The 24,873-nt window shown below is 30.5% G+C and overlaps 3 protein-coding genes across 3 annotated transcripts; 1 reads left to right on the top strand and 2 right to left on the bottom strand.

Moving 5' to 3' along the window:
* Positions 1 to 9,836: 9,836 nt before the first annotated feature.
* On the bottom strand, positions 9,837 to 11,177 carry LOC112591327. Its single transcript, XM_025335102.1, has one exon. The coding sequence runs from the start codon at positions 11,175 to 11,177 to the stop codon at positions 9,837 to 9,839; it is 1,341 nt and encodes a 446-aa protein (XP_025190887.1).
* A 4,721-nt stretch (positions 11,178 to 15,898) lies between these two features.
* Positions 15,899 to 16,760, top strand: LOC112591326. The gene is made up of 3 exons (XM_025335101.1): positions 15,899 to 16,280; positions 16,381 to 16,473; positions 16,534 to 16,760. The coding sequence occupies exons 1-3, from the start codon at positions 15,899 to 15,901 to the stop codon at positions 16,758 to 16,760; spliced, it is 702 nt and encodes a 233-aa protein (XP_025190886.1).
* A 3,144-nt stretch (positions 16,761 to 19,904) lies between these two features.
* Positions 19,905 to 24,258, bottom strand: LOC112591325 (zinc finger MYM-type protein 1-like). The gene is made up of 3 exons (XM_025335099.1): positions 24,144 to 24,258; positions 22,485 to 22,607; positions 19,905 to 22,321 (listed from the first exon to the last, which is right to left on the bottom strand). The coding sequence occupies exons 1-3, from the start codon at positions 24,256 to 24,258 to the stop codon at positions 19,905 to 19,907; spliced, it is 2,655 nt and encodes an 884-aa protein (XP_025190884.1).
* Positions 24,259 to 24,873: the final 615 nt, after the last annotated feature.

Here is a 24,873-nt window from a genome sequence, read left to right as displayed (position 1 = left end):
AGATACTCCTATACTCAGTACATTGTACAATAAGCAATATAAATGATACTACTAATTTAGTAAGTATGGATAATAATATGCTGCTCTATGCTACATCAGCAAATGACGTTATTTGAATCGTTTGTTTAAGAAAGTGTTCATTCATCAAAACAGTCAATTGATTTAACAGTTTGACAATTATCAACTGCTTAATTAAATTGCAAAAAGAGAAATTTTAATTGTTTTATATGTGTAGTTTTGTAGTGAAATATTTGTATTGATCTTAACGTATTTATAGTATTGGGTATACTGATACCGACTAATATTTATATGTCACAAAAATTAGTACAAAAACTGCAACTTAAAAAGTAGTTAGTAAGTGAATGAAAATATAAAACTAAAAATGTGCGTTATGACTTTAATTAATAATAACTGTTTTATAATTTATTTCTGAAAGTCCTACTTTAGATGTACTTGCAGGTATAGTATAGTATTGGATTTGGATCTGTGGAGATTATTATTTTTATTATATTTAAATGACGTTAGTTGTAATTATTTTAGTATGTCTACTTACCTGCAGCTAATGATGACTATAACTGAAAAGCAGTGAAAATCCTACATGGAAAATTTAGATGAAATCTTGAACTTTAATTTGAGAGTAGGTACTTCATTATTATGATAAAACATAGCGATGATTGAGGCTTCCCTCAAAATTATTGAAATCATTTTTCAGTCACGGGTCGACGGACGTCGAACTATGCTTAAACAATGCTAAAATCTGAAACTTACAAATATATTGTATTATATAATTGTCTCAAAGAGATCAAAGTGTAATTTATTAAACTATACATATTTAAAAATTTAGAGAACCAACTTATTAGATTCGACAAAATTCTGATTCAATACAGACCGGAACTTTTAATTGAATTTCGACATCATAATTTCGCTGTAACTAGTTTGATGAAACATTCGATATCAGACGAATATCAAGGCTAACGTTAATAATTTAGAAACCGATTGTCAATTGAAGATAGCAATACGTAACTGAACGGAAGCACAACATATATAATAATATTATAATAGTATAGATAAGAATGGTGTAATTATTCAGCTTATACATATTAGCAATAGTCACCAAAATTAAATTATTTCATATCAAAACTATTCCTGGAAATTATTACGGGCGCGGGCGCGCTGTTTGCCGATACAGAGAAATATAATTTTAATTTATCGTGGAGGGGGAAATCGTATTCGATGTCGCATCGATCGTAGGCAGCAGCACATTACAGCCAAAAATATTTAATAAAATTGAAATCTTTACGTAAAAACTGTTTCACGCGGGAAAGAACCAAGAAGGCTACAGTCATAACTAAGAAATAAAATTTTCACCACATAAAAAGGAGAATTTTTTCTGTGAAATATCGTTTTTATTTTTTCGATATCGGAACTACAAAAAGAGTTTTTCAAGTTTGAAAAACACAAAAATAATGGATTTTGAAACAATAAGATCTTTTTTTGTATAAGCTATATAAAAAAAATAAAAACGATATTTCATAGATAATTTTCTAAACTATATTGTATATAAATTTGGAGTGTTAACTATCACTACAGCCTGAGTGGTTCTATCCCGCGTGAAACGGTTTTTACGGACGAATTTATACATGTGTAGCGTCCTCTTAAGGATAAATATACTTTATTAAAATAATTCACTATAATACATTATTTTTAGGCAAAAATTATTATATAAGTAATTATTTTAAGTTATGGCTTAAATAAATGATAGTTTTTTTTTATATTACTATTATGATATTAACCTAGAATATTTTTGTTTTTTCTTTTATGTACTGATATAGCCATGATTTCATTGTCATCAGAATCTAGAATAAAAAGAAACATTAGATCCTATTTTTAATACCTACCATTAAAATAATTTTAAAACATTATTTGTTTTAAATAATTGTAGTAATATTAAACAAAATAAAAATAATTAAATAAACTATATAATTTGTTACAAATACCTGAAAATACAGGACATTTTGCAGATACAGGCCGTTTTTTAATCTTAATATCGTCATCAGACAGGTCAGAAGTTAGCTCAGCACGTTTAGCTTTGAACCGAGCTTCTGCTAAAGTTTCTATTAATATATTGAATATTTTAAAATTAATATGTAATTCTTATAAGGTTATTGTTTAAGATCCAAAATACAAATAAATGTTTAATGTAGTATATTAATTCATGCATTTTAAATTTCGTAATTTTTCAAAATTAAAACTTACTTATGTTTGAACATAATTCTCTTATTTTATAAAATTTAAATTCTTGTTTATTCGGTTTATATTTATGCTCGATCATTTTACGGGCATTGTTTTGATTACATGGCCAAGCACATGTCCCATTTTCCGTAACCCAGCTCTTAGGAACACCTTCTACAGTATTCTCATCAATAAAATGAACAACAGAATATTCCATTATATACAGCAACTGTTCAATTTAATTATACAATATAATAATAACAATAAACAAATATTACAATAAAAAATTTTTTACATACATAAAATAATTAAAATTATTTTTATTAAAAATGTAATATAGGAAAAGCAATTGTATTATTATTAGTTTTACTATCATTGGTATTAAGTAACATGTATTTTTTTAAACCAAACTTATTTACATCGCATATTAAAAAGTTATTTGACAAATTTGAAACAGAAGCAATACCTAACTTTAAGCTATTAATTGGTGTAACATAAAAGGGTTTTACAGTATTGAATATTTGTACCACAAACACATTATTATTACTCTCAGGATGGTAAGAAATATTTACAACTTTCATAATGTGAACTTTTGTAGCATCATAATAACCCACATAACAATCAGATAATGACTTTATTTTAATAGTAAAATTGTTTTTAGTAAAAATTCTATACTGTGGGGATGAACAGCCTTCACCTAGAGGGCCATCAGAATGAATATTTTTAAAAAAATCTGAATTTTTACTCTTATCAATTGTAAGTCTACCAAACATATTCAGTTCTTCATACCGTTTAATAACTTGCTGCAAAGGTTTTGCATTGCTCCTAACCATTTTTTTTAATAATTGCATAAAATTTTCATATGGAAAACAAGAACAGTTGTCTAATGGGCCAAATTGTTTGTAATCATCAATAAGATGAAGAAGAGCATGAATGTCGTGTGACATAAATTCTTTTCCATACATTTCACCAAATTTTATAACATAATAATTTAGAAGTTTTTCAATAAAATTTAATAGACGTTCATGTGTACGACTTAAAAGAACAGTCATAGAAACATGTAAGGAAATAAAATGTTCATAACACTGTTCACCTATTATAGATTGAAGCACAACAGGCCCAGTATATAAAATAAATGTCCTGAACTCTGTGGCCTTCCACCTCAAAACTTCATTAAGACCCCTTGGTATTCTAGCAAAATCACACGTGACACATATTTTGAGATGCAATAGTCTGGTTGAAATTAGCTTAGCACTTTTACTGGGTAAACGAATTGATAATGGTGAGTTTTTTATACAACCTAGCCATAACAAAATACTTTTTTTGACAACTCCCAAACAAACCAAATGCATGTAATCGAGTGGAAAACTATGCACCATGTTTATACCAGGAACTTTTGATAGAATAGAAATAGAATCAGATGTTTGATAATCATCATCATATCTATCAAGAAATTCATTGTGAGTGCATTTAACATTTAATACATCTGGGAAACAAACCCTTCTCTCTAAAAACACTCCGACAATTTTACATCTAGTGCACGAAGAAAAACCTGTGTGCCCTTTAATCTTTAAAATGTAACTTTTTGCTGGAGCATCACAGCAAATGGCTTCCACAACAACTTTTTTTTTACCTAATGAAAGATCAATACCATGAGTACATAAATTAATTAATTCTGTAACCAATTCTGATAAATAAATATTGCTTTCTAAAGGCTTTTCGTGGCCCCAATAAATACCTACCAAAAAGACACAGGGTTGAGTAGAATTAAAATTTCTTATACAACAAAGTATAGGCCAAAATTGACTATTAGTAGACTTTGTCAAAGGCAAGCCATCAATTCCTAAGTGTAACTTAATAGTATCATCAGGAAAATTATTTTTACCAATACAAGATTTAATACCATTGACTACTCCAAAATAATAAAAAGTACCAGGGTTTATGGCTTGAATTTGTAAGGGTTGTTTACTTACATTTGTTTTTAATAATGTTCTAGAATCGTTTGGAAAATAGTGAAAACAGTTATGGTTTGTTTTTAATACTTTTAACAAATTAGATAATGCTAAATGTGAAATGTTGTGTTGAACAGCCCAATTTTTAATATTAGTTAAAATACTTTCAGTATTATCATGATCACTAGAGTAATTATCTGAGTCTGATGAAAAATTTGGAATCAGAATATTATTATCAACCATTAAATTAGAATCATAATCACTGCTATGGTTACTTTCAGTAATAGCATTACTTATATTCCCAACATTATGAATTAATTCATGTTCTAAGGATGTACTAGCTGACTGACAAACCACAGAACGATAGTTAGTATTAAAATCATTACTTTCTATTGCCAAATTTAGCTCTTCAGATCCTTTTAAACATTTTCTACGTTTGGTAGATTTACTTAGGGACATTTTATTTACAGACATGACAAAAACTGAGCCAAAGTATAAGTTAACAAATTTAAAATACTAATAAAAACAATTACCTATTTGTAAAATATTCTAGGTATATACAATCAATACTTGGGTACTTATGTAAATCATTAAGACTAAACTAACAATTTCCCAATACTTAGTTGTTCAGGTAAAAAAAATGCACCTACAAATTATTTCAATTTTTTTTGTGTTCACCTAACCTAACTGACTTTAAAACTTCAAAATACATAAATAAAGATTGTAGTGATTATTTATTGCAACACTAAAATATTAGGCATTTAAATTTGTAAAAGTTTACGCGACGTAGGTAAAATGTGAATTTTATAAATTGTACAAATAAAATATCTAGTGGAAAATATGGAACACTTAATTAATACTGCCTATTATTAAAGAATATAGTACTTACCGTAACAGCTATAGTGGCTTATACTAATACTAAACCGTAGACGTCGGACTATCAGACATCAGTGTGACAGTGTCAAACCCGTGTTGCGAGAATATCTGGCTCTTTCTTGTAATATTATGCTATTAATAATAAATATGATATCGATGGTGTCGGGATTTCACATTAGTTTTAACATGTACACAATTTATTTATAGCAAGCGAAATGATTTTGATGATTATCAGAATCAGAATGCCTCGCGTAATTCGTAAATAATAATAATAATAATATTATATTATATTATCCGTCAGGCGTCTGCACTCCGTATTGACGCATTGTACTTAGTCGTATACTTTTGCGATTGCAGTTGTGGACATTGTGGTATTTTTAAATTAAAATTAATATACGTAAAACAATATATTATTACGAATAATACTATAATGTCTGTAATATTTCATACGTACGACGTATACAGTATATACCACGTACGTCGCAAAACATAACTTATTATTAGAACTAATCATGCAAATCACTTTTTTTACAGAGAGCAAACCTAGAAAATTCATATTAATTCTATAATAGCTAAAACTATTTGTTATTTATTAGCTATTATCATTGAGTATATATATGTATAGTAGCAGCCAGCTACTATACAGCTAGTAGTAGTAGGAATTATAAATTAGAGTCCATAGGTATATCATCGTATATAATTTGTGCAATGTGCATTTATAATAACTACTACCAAATAAGTATTTTTAAGGTACTCGAATACTACTTGTACAGTGAAAACTGTCTAATTATGCGGAATAACATGGGACTAACCAAAAATTCCACTTTAAGCAGTTTTCCGTAGTATTATTAAATAAAACGGAAAAATTCCTGATTATAAATTCGTATCAATTTTTCATATCGATAAATTCAGTTCGCTGCAGTACCAATAATATGTTTGTCACATACTCACATTATTCATTTATATTAACTAATACTACTACTCAGTATAGTCAGTTAGTACACATCAATAATTCCATATTATAATATAACTATTGCACCTATTATATTAGTATTTTTATACCAACATATTAATAATGAAGTGTGCGAACCACTGCAAGCACTTATTTTAATATTCGATCATATTATGATACCAGGTTTATCTTGGTAATATATTAAATTATATTATAATATATTAACACTATGGGTCTATGCCTCTATATATTAATATTAATTTGGGGGTTTACACCCGTTATTATTATTATGATCAAATATATTAAAAAAATAAAAATACCTACCTATAATTTATATATATAATTATATAAAATCTTTTAAAAAAAATTTTTAGATTAAAATAATATAAATTGAAATAATTTTATAATCATATTTCCAAAATTTTATTTTATAATTTAATTTGTGATGTCATATTATTGATATAATCAAAATATATTTAAAACAATTCATATTTAATAATATAATGATAAAATATTATGAATATCATTCTATTATTTAATTTATATGTTATAATTATAATATTTTCATAATATTATTTTATAAAATAATTATTTGATATTTTATTAACCCTACGATAGGCGCGCGGCGCACACGGATTTTAAATGATTTTAGCGTGATGGTTATCATATGATTGGAAATAACCGTATCTACCTTCATATAGTGCGTTTCACAACAACTGTGACTCGATGCTAACGCGCCTCGTGGTGTTTTTTCATCAGGGTTTCTAAAGCTAGCGCAAAATAATCCGTGGAAAATTTAAAATTGATAACGAATATTTTACACTTTTTAAAATTATACATTTATTAAATAAGATAAATAACGAATTATATTTTATGTTACACTTAATTATTTACAACTTAAAACTATAAAAATATGTAAAAAAAAATAACATGTGTCTAAATTACAGAATATTTACATTTTTTTATTAATAGTCATCATCTTCGCTTTCACTACTATCGTTTGGATTAATTGTCATGATTATTGGTTCCATAATTTCGTCACGTAAGCCCTCTGACGTAATCATCGTCTTGCAGTTTATTGCAATGTGTCACACACCTCTTCCAGTCGTCAACTGTTACGGAATCCAATGCTTCATAAACCAATTTTTCGACGTCCGCGATTTTAAAGGTTGTATTTTCTTCGGCGATTTTTCCTTTTACTTGCGCCCAAATTAGCTCAATAGGATTATATTGGCAGTGATACGGAGATAGCCGTATCACCTCATGGCCCATTGACAACGCAATCTGATCCAGTTCATATTTTTTTTCTTGTGGTATTAACTGCTTCAAACGCTCTCGTAACTCCGGTAACGTTTCCAGGAGTGAAAACTGAACTCCCTTTTCTTGAAGCCATTTTTGGACATTGATTTCTTTTTCATTACTCTTTAGATAATTGTCAACAAGACCAGAGTGGTATGATGCATTGTCCATAACTATGACACTTGGCTTTTCCAAATTGTTGAGCATTTGTATGAACCAGTCTTTGAATATAGCAGAGTTCATATGGGAGTGATAGTCTTCAGATGGACCAGATTTACATCGAAATACTAATTTTGAATTATTCACAAACCCAAATGAACTCGAACCAGCATGACAAATAATAATCCGACCTCCCTTGCCTGTCGGTACTTTAAATCCTTCTTTATCCTCCGAATTTTGCCAAATGTAATTCCGAGTATGGTTTTGGTTCACCTGTTACGTACCGTGTTATTTTACACGTATTTATTATACGGAGAGGTGAGGTGTATGCCGATGGGATAATATATTCAAACAGTGTAGCACCAACGGATAGGGCGAACACCTGCACATCGTGATATTAAATAAAATGAATAAGACATGGTCACACGTCTTGGACTTCTCAGAAATGATGAGTAAACATCAGTGTTAACATTGTACGAATTAATTTGACAATTAAGACTTGATCACACGTCGTGTAATTCGTAGAACCGATGAAATCGCAGGAAAGGCACCCAACTGAATAATACATTTAATTTAGAGAGCTCCTTTTGGTCATCGGAAGTCACCACCTCCCCAGTCACCACTCTTGACGGTTAACCATATATAAGGGAGACCAGGGCAAGAGCTCTGCAGACGGTTAGGGATATTCGAGACGCTCAGAGGCAGGTCGTAACACCACTCACGGTCTCGTCTATCAGTATTTCAGAGGCAGGTCGTAACACCACTCACACCATCTTGTGCTTATAAAATTGTATTCTTGTACGAGTTAATTGTATTAAATAAAGACTTAATCTTTTAACTTGCAAACATTAGTATTTCTATTTCTACGTTGATATATGTATCGACGTTGACATAACGGACGCAACACACCTATGTCTCGTCTAAATAGACAACTGGTCGAACACAGGGCCTGATTAAGGAGTTGGTCACCAGTAGGCTAGGGTTGATTTGGCGCCCCTATGAATGATCGGAGTGGTTGGAGAGTAAGACGAGGATTAAGAAAACGTAAAAACAACAGACTTTTTTGTTTAAAATAAAACGTGTTTTATTTTTAATAAAATTATATACAAAAGCATTTAAAAATTTTTAATTTGTGATGGAACTAAATATTATTTATTTAAAAAAAGTTTTTTCCTTGATTTTAATGCTGCGAAAGACTCCACTATTTCATCGAAAGAAATATTGTTCACGAATTCACTTTCAATAAACAAAAGTCCAAGGGCCTTCATTTTATCCTGGCGTAAAGTGGATCTTAAAAAGTTTTTCACGCGCCCTAGAGCAGAAAAAGATCTTTCTCCGCTACAATTTGTGACGGCCATACTCAAATATATTCGTAGAGCCACTTCAACATTTGGAAATAGTGACTCTATCTTCAAGGATTTTAAGTGGCTCAAAAGTCTGGAGGCTTTAGATCCCATTTTCTTTTTTCCACCTAGAACTTTTGTTTCTTCATAATAATATGTTTTATTTTCTTGTAAAAATGTTTGAAGATACAAACATTCTTCGGGAAATGTTAAGTCCAAGTCTGAAGGGTACATGTTTAGCAAGTTGTTTGCCTTTTCTTTCAAGTCAAATTTTTCCATTTCGTTCATGTTCCATAAAAATCCGAAAGAATTCCTCAGCTGCAAATAAACATCTTTTTTTCTCGCTAGGTGGCTTTTAAGTGTATCAATCGCGCTATAATAACTATCTGTTATAAATGGCTTACGTCCGTTAAACTCGGTGTGCTCTTTTTCATTTTCACCATAAGATAACTTCAATTTCTTTTTTCTTTGAGTATCTTTTTTTATAATGCTGAGAACCTCACATAGACTTTGCTTTACTTTCAAAAGTTGTAAATTGTTCTTCATTCCTTAGTGACATTAAACACGATTCAAGCATTTCGTACAGATTTGCCGTCTGATTTAAGTCTACATTTTCACCTTGAAGCATTTTACTGACATCTTGAAACTTTGTGAGGATTTCGTTCCAAAAGCAAATCATTAGTGTCATTTCTAAGGACTTAAGTTTTTCAGATAGTTGTTTTGCCTCGAGTTGATCTTCTTTACTATTTTTCGTACTAAAGCTGTAGTAATTGGTTTATAGCATTAGTACATAGCTTTACTGTCATCGGCACGTGCACTCCATCTAGTCTTTGAGAGAGTCTTTATCGTTAGAGAGTCTTTGTCGTAATGAAATAAAAGAATGTCCCATCTTTTGGTGGAAGAGTGAAAAAATTTATAGAGTTGCTGTTCTAGAGCAAAATATTCTGTAGATTTTCGGCTACTCCCAGCTGCTGCAGAGCCTACTAACTGTAGCGAATGGCCTGCACAAGGGACATAGTGCGCTTATGGATTAAGCTCTTTAATTCTGTTTTGCAGTCTCTTGTAGCAACCTGACATATTGTAAGCGTTGTCGTAACTTTGTCTCCTGCAGTCATTTATATTTATATCTAGAGTTTCAAGCGTAGAAACCACAGCTTTTTCCAGGTCTTCACCTGTGTGTCCACGATTTGGAATAAATGTCAGAAAACGTTCATTAGGTGATCCATCAGTTGCAACATAACGAACAACAAATGTCAATTGGTCCACATTCGATACATCCGGAGTAGAATTTACAATAATAGAAAAATACTTTGCCAATTTTCTCTCTGTCACAATTTTAGTTTTCACATGGTCTGCTAAAAGTAAAACAAACTCATCTACTGTTGTGGAAGATAAGTATGAAGGTACTCCCTTACCTTTATTTACAAAAAGGGCTACATGATCAGCTATAAATGGGTCAAATTTACATAAAAGTTCTATGCACTCAAAAAAGTTTCCATTGTTTGTTGAACCTAAAATTTCATTCTCTCCGTGAAAAGGAAGCCCTCTGGAAGATAAAAATTTAACAACTTCTACAACCCTGAGCAACACGTTTTTCCAATACTGCACCTCTCCTTGATATTGAATCTTTAATTTTGAATCAATTCTTAGGGATAAATTACTTCGTCCTAAATATTTGCGCAGACATGCTCTGTGTTCAGCATTATTATCATGGTCATGGATTATGTGAGAATTTTTCCAATCATTAAAACCATCAGTTCCCAAAGAAGTAGTTCCCCCATAAAGTTTGCAGGATGCACAATAAATACGACCTGTCGATTTTGAATAAACTAAGTGACATCTTTTAACAACCTCCCCATTAACAAGTTTCTTAAAAAATACATTTTTATTTAAAAACCTATTTTGGTCTGAGTATTTTCTTATAGATTTAGAAAAATCTCCATCATCATTTTGAATAATGCCGTGGATAGCAAAATATTCACGCAGTTCTTCATTAATTTCCCACAAAGCCGGATCGTTAACATTTTTCAAGTTTTTTACCTTTTCATCAGTCACATTGAAATGTGAATAACCATCTGGCAGCTGTTCCGGGAACGTTTCAGTTAGAGTTTTATTTAGTGTATTAGCACTAGTAGACGGCACCGCCACGTGAATTTCACTTTTGCTTTTGTTACTTTCAACCAGAACATTCTTCACTGAGGCATCTAATAATGATTCAGAAGAGTCATTATTAGACGATGTTTTAGATTTACTAAAAAACGTATCAAATGAAGGCATTTTTTTCAAAAGTGCATCTTCCCGCTCACTACGCTCTCGAGCCCTTTTTCGATACTCGGAACCACTTGGTTTTTTATTTTCACTCATATTAATAAGCTGTTTGTAACTTGTACCAATAAATAATTATAAATAACAATTTAATAATAATTATTATTAAATAATAAAATATATTGTACCAATAATATACCAATAAAATGATAAATAATTGGTACGTACACACTACACACACGCGTCAAATATTAGTAATAAACGATCGGAATAAATAGGCTATATCGGTTAGCAGTGTGGCGAAGACTGATTACTGATTAGTGATCATGCCACTACGGCCGACGATAGTAAAGATATAAATATAATATTATATTATTGACTAAGAAAAAATAAAAATAGTACAATATTACCCGTCGTCGGGTCGCCTCACGCACACACAACAATATTATATTTATATATATAATATTAGTCAATGTGGGATCGCTCAGTCGTCGGTGCGATAAGCCCGCGACCATTACAAGAAATAGATATATGACAACGTAATATATTACAATAGTCGACCGGGCGGAAATTCGTTTCGGCGACGCGGTAACGGCACGGCGAATAGGCGAATAGGCCGCGGCATTGAACGTGTAATAACGAAAATTTATTTTTTTATTTTTAAGTTTATATTATGCAAAAATTCTATATTCGTAAAAAAATTTTGTGGCACCCCCAATTTAACGTTGACCGATTGGTGCCCTAGGCTGTAGCCTACTTAGCCTATTGATTAATCAGGCCTTGGTCGAACATCATTGTTTTTACGTAAATTAACCATTTGTCTCAAAAACCGTACACGCATAGCGACAATATCATTTCTCTCCATCAGAAATCGACGGCCGTCATTGCATTTTTTATACCTAATTTTAATGACTTCAAAATTCTCCACATCGACGTTTTAGAACCTTTGTAGCCAGTTTTTTCATGGAATTTAGATAAAATTTTTATGGATGTAGGAAACTCACCTTTATCATAATACTCGTGGACCGTCCGTCGTACAACCTCTTGGTCAAAGTCATCAATATCTGTAGCAAATTTTATTCGTTTGAATGTTTTACGGGGAGAGGTAAATTTCGGTTCTTCAGTTTCTGGATCTAAAGGGGCTTTAGAGACTTCCGATGTAATTCTTTTAACGCTGCCGATGCTGATAACACATGCTTCAGAAGTCTTTTGTTGCGCTTGTAGAAAAAAATTTGCTACTTCAGGATTCGTCAAGTCTTTAGATAATTTTTTAAAATACGAATATACACTAAAAACCATTTTTTTAGTTTGAGAGTGAATATCTACTGAATTGTTAGACATTTTTAAATAAATAATTAACTATAATAAAAAAAATATATAAATCGCACAGACGTAATACATAAGTAATGCGTAAGGAATAGTCAACAACGAACAACAGTACAACAGTACGCACTACACATTGGAGTCTGGATGTCACAATAACTATAGCTGCAACAGGGGTTGTTGTTTGACCACATTCCTACGCATGGGGTCGGTAGGGAGTATCAAACCTACTCATACACAACAGCGGTACATAAAAAAACATACCCATAACCCGCTGCTCTTACCATTTGTTTTGAAAAGACGCATGCTATTTATTTTCTATCCTAGATTGAGAACCCCTGGTTTAAGACAACGCCGTCACGAGTCGCGTTAGCGTCGAGTCGCAGTTGTTGTGAAACGTACTATAGTAGTTATGAGCTGATGTTATATGCTTGTTTTCATTAAAATTTTATAACATTGTATCTGATTTTTAACCATATGTATATTATGGAGTACCCTTGTGCGCCACGCGCGTATCTACGTATTGTTATTGGTTATCACTCATTGCACGTTCTACATTATACGTTATTGAATTTTCAAAATATTTTTTGTGTATTATTATAATAATATATTAAAAATATAATAACATGGAAAATATTATTTCTAATTGGTTGAATGAACCCGATGACAATTTTGTCTACAGTGGTACTGATGACGATTCATGCGATAATGTATCGCATAGTAGTCATAAATCTGATACGGAGCAAGAAATCGATTCATCTAGTGACGAGGAAGCTCAACAAATGTCAAGTAATAATTATTACGTGGGAAAAGATGGTACAAAATGGTCAAAGTCTTGTTTAGCACACACTTCGAGAACTCGTGCTCATAATATCATCACTAATTTACCAGGCACAAAAAGATACGGGACAATTGCTAAAACTCATATTGAATGTTTCAATATTTTGTTCAATGATATTATAATTCAAATTATTACAACATCTACAAATATTTATATTGATAAAGTGAAATGTAATTTTAGCCTCGAAAGGGATGCCAAAAATACTGATGTGGTTGAAATTAGGGCTCTAATTGAAATACTTTTTCTTAGTGAGGTTCTCAAATCGGGAAGACAAAATGTCTTAGATCTTTGGAATACTTCAGGCCTGGGTGTAGAAATGATATACTTGACAATGAGTTATAAAAGGTTCCGATTTCTGATGAGATGCCTGCGTTTCGATGACATACGTGATAGAGTACAAAGAAAAGAAATTGATAAGCTGTGTCCTACTATTCGGGAACTATTTGAAATATTTATTACTAATTGTCAAGATATTTTTACACCAAGTGAATATCTTACCATAGATGAACAACTTGTAGGATTTCGTAGTCGGTATTCTTTTAGGCAATATATTCCAAATAAGCCGAATAAATACGGGATCAAAATATTTGCACTTGTCGATACAAAAACCATGTATACAGTTAACCTTGAAATATATCTAGGGAACCAACCCGATGGCCCTTATTCTCAAAGTAATGCACCAGACAACGTTGTAAAACGTATGGTTCGGCCTATAGAAAAGTCTGGCAGAAATATTACAGCCGATAATTGGTTTTCATCTGTACCTTTGGCGATGGATCTACTAAAAGATAAAATAACATTTGTAGGAACTCTCAGAAAAAATAAACGCCAGATACCAAAAGATTTTGTTATTGTAAAAGGACGTAATATAAACAGCTCTCTATTCGGTTTTCAAAAAAATTGTACCATTGTTTCTTACGCTCCAAAAAAAAATAAAGTAGTTTTATGTATTTCGACTATGCACCACTATAATGCGATAGATAATCAAACAGGTGATAAACAAAAACCTGACATAATTTCGTTTTATAATATCACTAAGTATGGAGTAGACGTCGTTGATGAAATGTGTGCACAGTACAATGTGGCCAGAAATACACGGCGATGGCCACTAGTAATATTTTTTAATTTCCTAAATATATGTGGAATAAATGCTTTTGCAATATATAAATGCAATAATGGATATAATCATAATACGTCACGTTGATCATTCATTTGTACATTAGCTCAAGAACTTATAAAACCGCATATAATGATAAGAATAAATGATAAACAAATTCCCCGAACCATAATTGAACGTTGCAGACACCTACTTGGTCTAGAAGAGAATAAAGAAGCATTACCTCCTAAGAGATCAAAGACAGGACGATGTGTACCTTGTGGACGAAAAAAAAATAGAAGTTAAAGAAAGTGGTGTGATAAATGAAATAAATGGATTTGCGTGGAACACCAAACAGTTATATGCCCTTCATGTTTCTCGACACAAGATGAACAAATGAAAACAGACAGTGACGAGTGATGACTGACTAATTCATAATTTGTTGTTATTTTTTACTAATCCTGCATTTAAGTGTAATTTTATTCAAAAGCTTATTTATTTATTTGTTTTATTAAGAAGTTTTTAATTTTATTTTTTATTGTTATAGCAACTAAGAGTTTAAAATAAATTGTTTTATAACCAAACATAACATAAAATATACTGTCGTTAATGCTTTAAATTAAAAATTAATTTAATGGTGCACATTTGTGCTCCACGCGCCTACTAATGTAATACTCGTATAATTGAGCGTGCCTATCGCAGGGTTAATATTATTTTCATAATAATATTTTCCTAATGAAAAACTGACAATTATAAAATATTATCATTACAGAATTGCTATCTGGGTAGTTTATTTTCATTTACCCATACATTCATTCTTTTATATGGACAACCAAAAAAATATAGATAATCTGTTGAGAAGACCGAATAAATTTTTAGCATCTAGATTAGAAACTGTATCACATATACAAAGATATAGTACATGGCTATAACACCAAATATAAACGCTTTTATTATTTATAGATTTTATTAATGATTGGAGACTAGAAAATGAACCATTCATGTTACTCGCCCCATCAAAAGATTCACCAACAACTTTGCCAAGATGTAATCCATGTTGATTAAAACAATTTTTTAGTATTTCAAAAAGTGCCTTTCCACATAAGTTTATGACATTAACAACAGCAAATAACCTCTCTTTGATTAAACTAAATAATAGTATTGGATCAGCAAAATTAAAAAAAACTTTAAAAAATATCTGAATCAAATACAAGGTGGTGGTCAAGAAAAAAAGCACCAGATTGGGTTTTTGATGGTGATGGCGCTTTATTTCCTGTTGTATTAAGTACATTAAATCATATTACTACAAACTCTTCATTTGATGCTAAATGTTTATCTGAAGCACGATCCTTAATAAGCAATTTGTACGAATTTAAAATAATAATAACTGCTCCTCTCTTCCTCCACATTTTTAAAGTAATTGGTCCAACTTCTGATTATTTACAATCGAATAACATTGATATTTTAAGCGCATGGACTATGGTTGAAAATGCAAAAAAACAAATAAACAAAATTAGTTTTGATACTATTTTTCTCAGATTTTCAGGGCTTTACGGAAGAATGAATATAAAATGCTTTGATCTAGATTTACCTGATCATATTGTCGTTGAAAACGTTTTCCTACAACAAAGGGTTCGACATAGAAAACAGCAATTTGATGAACAATCAGAACCTCAAGTTCTCATGCAAGGTCTTGACAAATTTAAAGTTGATACGTTCCGCTGTGTTATTGACCAAATATCAATTAGTCTAAATGAAAGATTTTCAAAAAATACATCTTTAATTGCAGATGTCCAATACTTACACCCTTCATATTTTATGAATATTAAAAATACAATGCCTCCAAATGCACGCAAATTAATTGGAAACTTAATAAATGTCGACTTTAAAGTACTACAAAATGAGTTATTAAGTTTTTCAAGAATTTTTCCAAATATTATTGGTAGTATTTCACAAAGAACATCAAATTTAATAAATAGCACAAAATCTAAGGTCAGGTTAGGTAGAAAATGATGACATAAATGATTTTAATAGTAATTCAGCTGAAAGTAATGAACTATTATATGATGAAGATGAAAACAATCTTAATATTAAAGCTAAACATACAATTGAAGAATGCAATCAATGTTTAATCTGTTATAAAATTTTGTATAAATATAATATGCATTCTATTGCGTATACCAACATATTTTTAGCATATGAGTATACGTTGACACTTTCTTTTACTCAAGTTAATTGCGAAAGAGCTTTCAGTAAATTAAAACTTATTAAAACAAGGCTGCGATCTACATTAGAACAAGAAAAACTGGAAGCATTTATGATGATGAGTGTAGAAAAAGAACTTTTATATGACGTGAAGTTTGAAGAAATTCTTACTTATATTAAAAATAGTTCATCATTAATGAACAAGATGTTAACATAAATATTAGTTTTTGATTATTCTATACTATTAATCAGTGCTCGAATTGTGGAGGGGCGCAGGGTGACGGAGCTCCCCTTCTAAATTTTATATATTTTAGCGTACCCCTTGTATTTTTAATTTGGACGGAGGGACGGCACATCGTACGTCACCCATATAACTAATTATTGAAAAACTTGTAAAACGTTTATATACTGTATAATATTATGTATTATCAATTTGAACAAAATAATTATATTGTAAAAATTTGATAAAAATTAAAAGATATAAGATTATTATTATAATACAGGTTTACAGCAGCTGCTAATAAGTAATAATACGAGATAAAAATTAAGAAGCAATATTATCTGATGGTCAGTAACACTGTTAACAGTATACATAATATCTTATAATAAATAATAATTATTTATATCATACGATTATAGGTATCCCATAATGTCATGATTGGTTTTCATCGATTATTGTTTATGTGATTACTATAAATAGAAATTATAACATTTCCTTTTTTTTCGATCGAGCTAATCAGTATTATAAATTTACGTGATATATGATTGAACCACTAAACGACTGAACCATTTACAAAATAATAAACGTTGGTTAATGATAGTATAAGTTATAACACGTGTTTCATACGTTATTAAAATTATAATATTTATTAAATGGCATCCAAACCGAAAAAACTCTGCAAAACCATGATTTACTCGTATTTTAAAATAAGTACCTACTACCTATCAAGTTAATTGTCTAAACTAAAACGTTAACATTATTTATATTTCATGAAAATTTGAAAATGTATTAATTAATTATTAATTTAAAAATATTAAATTGTAATAACACAAAAAAGGTGAAGCTAACGTATAAATATAAAAATATTAAATGGTGCGATGAAAGTTATAAGTATAATGTGGCCGGACTGACACAAGGGACACAAGCCTTGTATGTAAGTCCGGTATTAATAAATATTGAGTATACTTGTTCTCATGTTATTATCTTCCTCTCGTTCTTTGGAGGGTTCTCGAGATCGTGATTCAAGAATGTGATCAAATACACCGTTACACAAATTAGATAGTAACATAACCTGTACTAACAATTAGTATTTTAGACATGCACCTTACCTGATTCGCCGCAGTGAATACTTATAATACGTTCCTCGGAGAAAGGTATAAGGTGACACAAGTTACGATACGATTTAAGGAAAACTTATGTTTAAATAAGAAAAACAACACTGATTTGAATTAGAAAAAGAAATAAGTCCAGTTGTCGCTCGCAGAGTCTTGTGTGTATGTCGTATGGTGGTTTTGGGAAAAAGCTCCTGCTCGCTTGTCTGGTACGCCCGCACTCGTAATTTTTGTCGGTGCTCATGCACTCGATAGTTTGGCCGGTGCTCATGCACGCGTGGCTTGGCTGGTGCTCGTGCACTGCGGGGAGAAGACCTGGTCGAGCCAGCCAGAGTCGCAGGCCATGCCATCATAAAAAAAGGACTCGGCGTTTTTTCGAAGAAATAGTCTTTCTTCTATACGACAGAGAGCTTCATTGTACCATGGCCCGCCTCCGCTGGCTAACGAAATTGGTTCACACGCTTTTCGAGATATTCTCACAACTCATGTGTCAATTCCTTTGTGATCATATAATAAAAGTTGTTTTCTTTCATCAGTGGCAAAAGGATGTTTGTAGGGTTTAATCTGCGTGCGACAACTTGACCGTTAATTTATTTAATTGAATTTTATGTATATGTAATAAACAATGATATGTGAGCATATCATTACAAAATTATAGAAAAGCAATGAAAAACAAAAAGAAGAAAACACATATGTTGAATCTGGTGATAATGATCTTGGGACAAATGAAAATACAAACATTCAGGTATTATATTACAAATTTGCTCATAATTTAATTTTTATATTTCTATAGCTTGTTGACGATAAATTAATATTTTTAGATATTCTTTCTAATGATTATAATTTTTACAACTGAATAATAATTATTGTCCATACCCATAATAAGAGTCAAACAGCAAGGTACATTTTATTAAGATAAAATGTCAATCTGGTATTTAAATATAAAACATTTTGCTATTGCTATTTTTATTCGCTAATATATGAGCTGTTACGTACCGTGTTATTTTACACGTATTTATTATACGGAGAGGTGATGTGTATACCGATGGGATAATATATTCAAACAGTGTAGCACCAACGGATAGGGCGAACACCTGCACATCGTGATATTAAATATAATGAATAAGACATGGTCACACGTCTTGGACTTCTCAGAAATGATGAGTAAACAACAGTGTTAACATTGTACGATTTAATTTGACAATTAAGACTTGATCACACGTCGTGTAATTCGTAGAACCGATGAAATCGCAGGAAAGGCACCCAACTGAATAATACATTTAATTTAGTGAGCTCCTTAGGGTCATTGGAAGTCACCACCTCCTCAGTCACCACTCTTGACGGTTAACCATATATAAGGGAGACCAGGGCAAGAGCTCAGCAGACGGTTAGGGATATTCGCAGTGGCGCCGAACTACAAAAAATGCAATATGGCGAACATCAAATTTTAATAGTACCTACCCACCTACTAATTGGTATACACGGGGGGGGGACTGAAACCCTACCATCATATTGATATTGTATTCCTTATTTATATCAATACATAATATACATTACATCTATTTTCATATTGCGAATTATCAATTATTTAAGATATAGGGGTTTACATAATTATTTTAAGCAAATTTGGTGTCTACATATTTATTATCAAGTCCCTCCAACAATAAAAATCCCATGTACACCACTATTCTTGATATTAATATTTAATATTAAGATATCAAATAGCTCATACTGATCAGTTGTAGGTATTATTTAATAGGCTGCTTTCATTTGTTAAGTTTACATTTTAGAATTTAAATTATCTACCACATATATTTAAGAACAAATGATGGATTTCTGATTTTTGAAATTTTATACAAATAAGTGTAAATTAATACAAATACATACATAGTAAAGAATAATATCTGAAATTTTTTTATTTTACAATTCTTAATAAACTTATTATATGTGTAGGTAAAGTGAAAATGCAATGTAATGATTAAAATTTGTAATATTTACAATATAATATAATATTGTTTATAAAAATTATTTAAATAATTAATAATTTAGTGAGTGGCGTTGACTTGCTTGCAAATATATCTATTATTTTTTCTTTATCAAGAGATATATCAGGTTCGCAACTTATTTTGACCATTTGCTCCAATCTGTCTTGACACATAGTTGTACGAAGCTTAGTTTTTATTAATTTTAGTTTAGAAAATGATCTCTCAACTGTACAACTCGATACAGGAAGTGTAACAGTTATTTTCAATGTTAAATATAAATTTGGAAAAACATTTTGAAGTGATGCTGTACAGAAAAGTTTAAATAATTTTCCAACACTGGCTAAATTCTGTTTTGAGCAATTCGATGTTTGATCTTCTACTTCATCATATAAACTAAAATCTATATAATTCTCATCGCCTGAATTTCCATCTTCGTCTAAATCATCGTCATTGATGATTGTGTGTAAATTTGATTTGAGTTTGATTGTAGATTCAATTTCTTTATAATTAACAACAAATTGTAAGTATTCTGATATTAAAGCATTTCGATCAACAAATTTATTATATACTTGACAAAATACTAAAAATGAGTCATCTGGTAAAACATTACTTTCTCTTACTTCCATTATCCTTTTTTCAGTCAAAAGTGATAAATCGTTCAACACGCCACAACTAATGACATTAAAACGACTATTAATTTCAGTAAATGTAACATCAAAAAGTGTGTTATAAGTTTCTATTCTAAATTTTTTTATAGGTTCAACTATAGGTTCATCAATGCTCAGTTCTCCAGACTTTTTTGGAACTCTTTTTAACCGTTTATTTTTTAATGGTTCAATTTCATACTCCAAGTCACTAATAAAATTATCAACTTTAATGTTTATTTTTTCAAACGCACTATCTTCACGCATATTTTGTATCCTTGGTTTAGTTTGATTTATTATTGTTGTTGCAGTAATGACATCAAAATCTTGAGTTTGAAGTATTTTATTAATAGGTCCAAGTATATCAAATAATTCCTTAAATGTAAATGCAGTTATTAAAAATTTGTAGGATAAAAAGTATAAAATTAAGCCACTTGCAGTCGATCCAGTTTTTGAATCACTGGGACCTTCTAAATCACGAATGTTAATCAATGTGTCAATAATGGTTTCAAAAAATGACAATACTGTATCAAGAGCTGCTGCATGGGACATCCATCTAGTAGTGCTTACTCTTTTTATTGCTTGTAATTGTGTTCCATAATTTCTTTTTGACTGATTATTCCGAAATATAGCAACTCTCTTTTTTGAAGTCCATACAAAAGCGTATAATGTTTCCAAGCTTCCAAACATATCAACTGCATCAATATTGCATGAAACTGCTTGCTTCACAACAAGGTTCAATCTATGCGCGTGGCACCAGATGAACAATGCATGAGAGCAGTCATTTGAAATGCGTGCTTGAAGACCTTTATAGTTGCCCCTCATATTACTGGCACCATCGTACGACTGACCAATTAAATTATTATTCCAGTTTAGATTATTAGTCTCCATTACATCTTTAAATAAATCAAATAATACTTTTCCTGTAGTATAAGGTGATTCTTTGAGAGCAAGCAATCTTTCTTTTACGGCTCCATTTGCTTCATCTATGTATCGAATTACAAAAGACACTTGTTCTCTTTTAGATTCGTCAAAAGTTGAATCAATAGATATACTAAATATGTGAGTAGTTTGAACTTCATGAATAATTTTAGTAGAAATATTTTCAGCTATAGCTTCTAACAATTGATTTTGTCTTTGCCATGATAAGAACGATATTTGATGTTTACCTGCATTTTTAATTTTTGAAATATGTTCAAACAGGACAGTGGAATTTTTCGCCATTAAAATAACTAAATCTTTGAAGTTGCCTTTAATAGTATTTGTCCATTGTTCACGATGACCTCGGAATGCCAAATTATGGAGAGCAAGAAAATGTACTATCTCTATTAGCTCTAAAATCACTTGTCTGTTATAAGTAACTTGAAATTTTCTTGTATGTTCTAGCGCTGGTAAAATTGGAGCATTGGTTTCTCTGAGTTTAAATTTTAAGGATGATAAAATGTGATCGGGGGCACATTCATGGTTTTGTATTGCAAAAATTCCATTTTTCCAAGTAGAAAAGCCAGTCTGGGTCCAAGATTTGGCCAATTTATCATGTAAATTTATTCCAAACAAAAAGCAGTGTAAACAATAAACTTTATCAAGACTTACTGAATATGTTAACCAGTCTCTAAGTACTTTAGTTCCATCGGTTAATAAACGAAAATACCACAAATCTTTGAAGCTACGGCCATTTTTATCGATCGGAAAAGTTTTAGCAGGAAAATCATCTTTAGTTGGTTGACAAGGACCTATGTTTATAATCAACTTCTTCATTTCTGGTCCTACATTTTTCATTTTGACAATTATTCCAGGATCATTTGTCAATCTGTTATCTAATAAAACAAAAATGAAATAAAAAATGTTCTCGGCTTAGTAGATATGTATATAATACAGATGAAATATGTGTCTACTGCTCATTTAGATCAAATTAAATTAATAAATAATAAAAATCTTTTTAAAATATAATTTGATTTGATTAAATTTAATTGTACTTACCAAAAGATGAACTAGATGGTATTAATGTTAAAGCTTCTACATCGTCAGCTGTTTTAATATTTTGATCCATTGAAGAACAACCATGTCCATCTAATATAAAGTCATCAGTCGCATTAGTTGCATCTATTCATACGACAAAATATTATCATATTTTTATAAATACAGATTTGTTTTAATTTGTATTTCTAGTACAAGTCATTTGTATCAAAGTTATAATTTACCTATCATTAATATATAATTATAAATTACTATTGTCAACAGAGGTTAAAGTGGGATGGGAGACACTTTAAGCCCTGATTGTCAGCAAGCCCGGATTAAAGGGGGGCACGGCTCCGGGGCCGGTTGATTTTGGGGGCCCATCTTTATCCCCAAAGTATATTTATTTACGCGTCCAATACAGTTTAAAAAAAAATTATTTAAGTAGGTAAATTATTATTAATAATTATAAAATAAAATTGTTCTCAATTTCATATCACAAAAAATTACTATAAATAATGAACTATGTTTGCCAACAATTTTGTTTGTTTTTTTTGAACATATTAGATTATCGATTTAACTATTTAAGTACATAAAAAGGTAGTTATAAGAAAAAAATATTTAGCTTTTGTAAATTAGGTATTCCAGTTAAAAGTATTAATGCATATGCATATTATACTAAACTTTAGATGACCATAGTTCATAACCTAGTGAACCAAAATTGATCATTCGTCTGTCAAAATGTTCAGAAAAAAACTTTACCGGAATCCAAAAAAAAATGGATGGTGGTTACCATTTGAAAAAATAAAGTCTATTTTATTATTGGTACAATTGCATGTTTAAAAATGTTGAAAACTTGAAAATGTTATAAAAAAATTGCCTGTTAAAAATATTAAACACATGTCTTTTTTTGTTTTAACGAAATTCCATATCATTGATCCATAATTTTTAATAAGAACTCGCGTCAATTACATAAGATACACCCTGTATATTTTTTGTATACCCAGGAAAAAGTTATACAATAATATAAACTATAAAGTCGTTGATATGTAATGATACAATTATTTTGAGGTTAAAGTTGAAAGGGGGCCCACTAAGTGTATGATGTCCCGGGGCCCAATTGATCCTTAATCTGGGCTTGATTGTCAGTGATAATGTATAACTTATAAGATTATTTTACTTGAATAATGTTTAAATAATTTGAAGGCTAATCAAAATGTTCAATAACTATTTGATTTAAAAAATATATATTCAATATATTTAAGTTCATAATATATTTTTCTGTGGTTAGAGATTTTAAATATTATTTTATTGTAGTAAGACCAACTTAGACTAACTAACGTATGTGCTCAGTTCAAAACATATTTGTTACACTATTCAAAAATAACTAAAAAATGCTCAATAATGTCAGTACCTGTACCTTAAATATCTTATAATATATCAAAATATTATTAAAATAATAATAATCATCTCTAGAAAATGATGGTATAGGTGGGCGGTGGCATAACAATAGGGATGGCACAATGTCAAAATCCAAAAAGCTACTCTTAAATATTAAGAAAAGTATAATAAATATTAAATTTAAATTTAAATATTAAATTTAATAGAAAAATTATAAAAAACAAACAACTTTTTCACAGAAAATTTAAGCGTATTTAATAAATAAATAAAAATTATACTTACATTCCACAGTTTTCACCTTAAAAAAGGTACTGATTTTGACACTAGTCTCAGACAATTTGTGTTGCTTGCATGATTTAATGTGGAGCCTATAATTATGTGAATTTAAGCTTCTCATATTTTTGCCGCAATGACAAATATTTAGTTTTGTAGAATCCATAATTATTATTTATTAATTAGTACACGGTCACAATTAACAAAATAAAAAAAAACCATGTATAAGAACAGTGCCAGTGAACAAGGAACAATGGTCAACCGTTAATGGACAATGAACATATTATTATTATCTCGTAAATTATTGATACTTGATACTGATGATCATGTCGAGTGACGACCGTAGCGGCGTAGCCAAACGACTAGCCAGTGGATATCACCACAACATTTACAATACAATCCAAAAATAGACATATTCGGGTTTTTACAGCACATCGCATTATCGTTATCTTATTATCTGCGTTGCTATTACGGTCTACGGACTACGGCTTGTATCGACGTAATCAGCGTATCACAACTGATGTGTTTTTATGTAATTATGTTAAATATAATATAGTTTTAGACTTAAATACTTTCATAATATTTACATATGGGCTATGTGCATCTACCCAGCACCCAGCCACCCACCCACCCACCCACCACATAATTCACTATGGCAGTCGCCATACTTGGGTATAGGGATCGGCGCCACTGGATATTCGAGACGCTCAGAGGCAGGTCGTAACACCACTCACGGTCT

Source organism: Melanaphis sacchari, unplaced genomic scaffold (assembly GCF_002803265.2).
Source record: "Melanaphis sacchari strain LSU unplaced genomic scaffold, SCAv2.0 Contig1317_pilon_pilon, whole genome shotgun sequence".
NCBI classification, from domain to species: domain Eukaryota; kingdom Metazoa; phylum Arthropoda; class Insecta; order Hemiptera; family Aphididae; genus Melanaphis; species Melanaphis sacchari.
The sequence above is the reverse complement of the archived record's forward strand: the minus strand, read 5'-3'. Positions and strand labels throughout refer to the sequence as shown.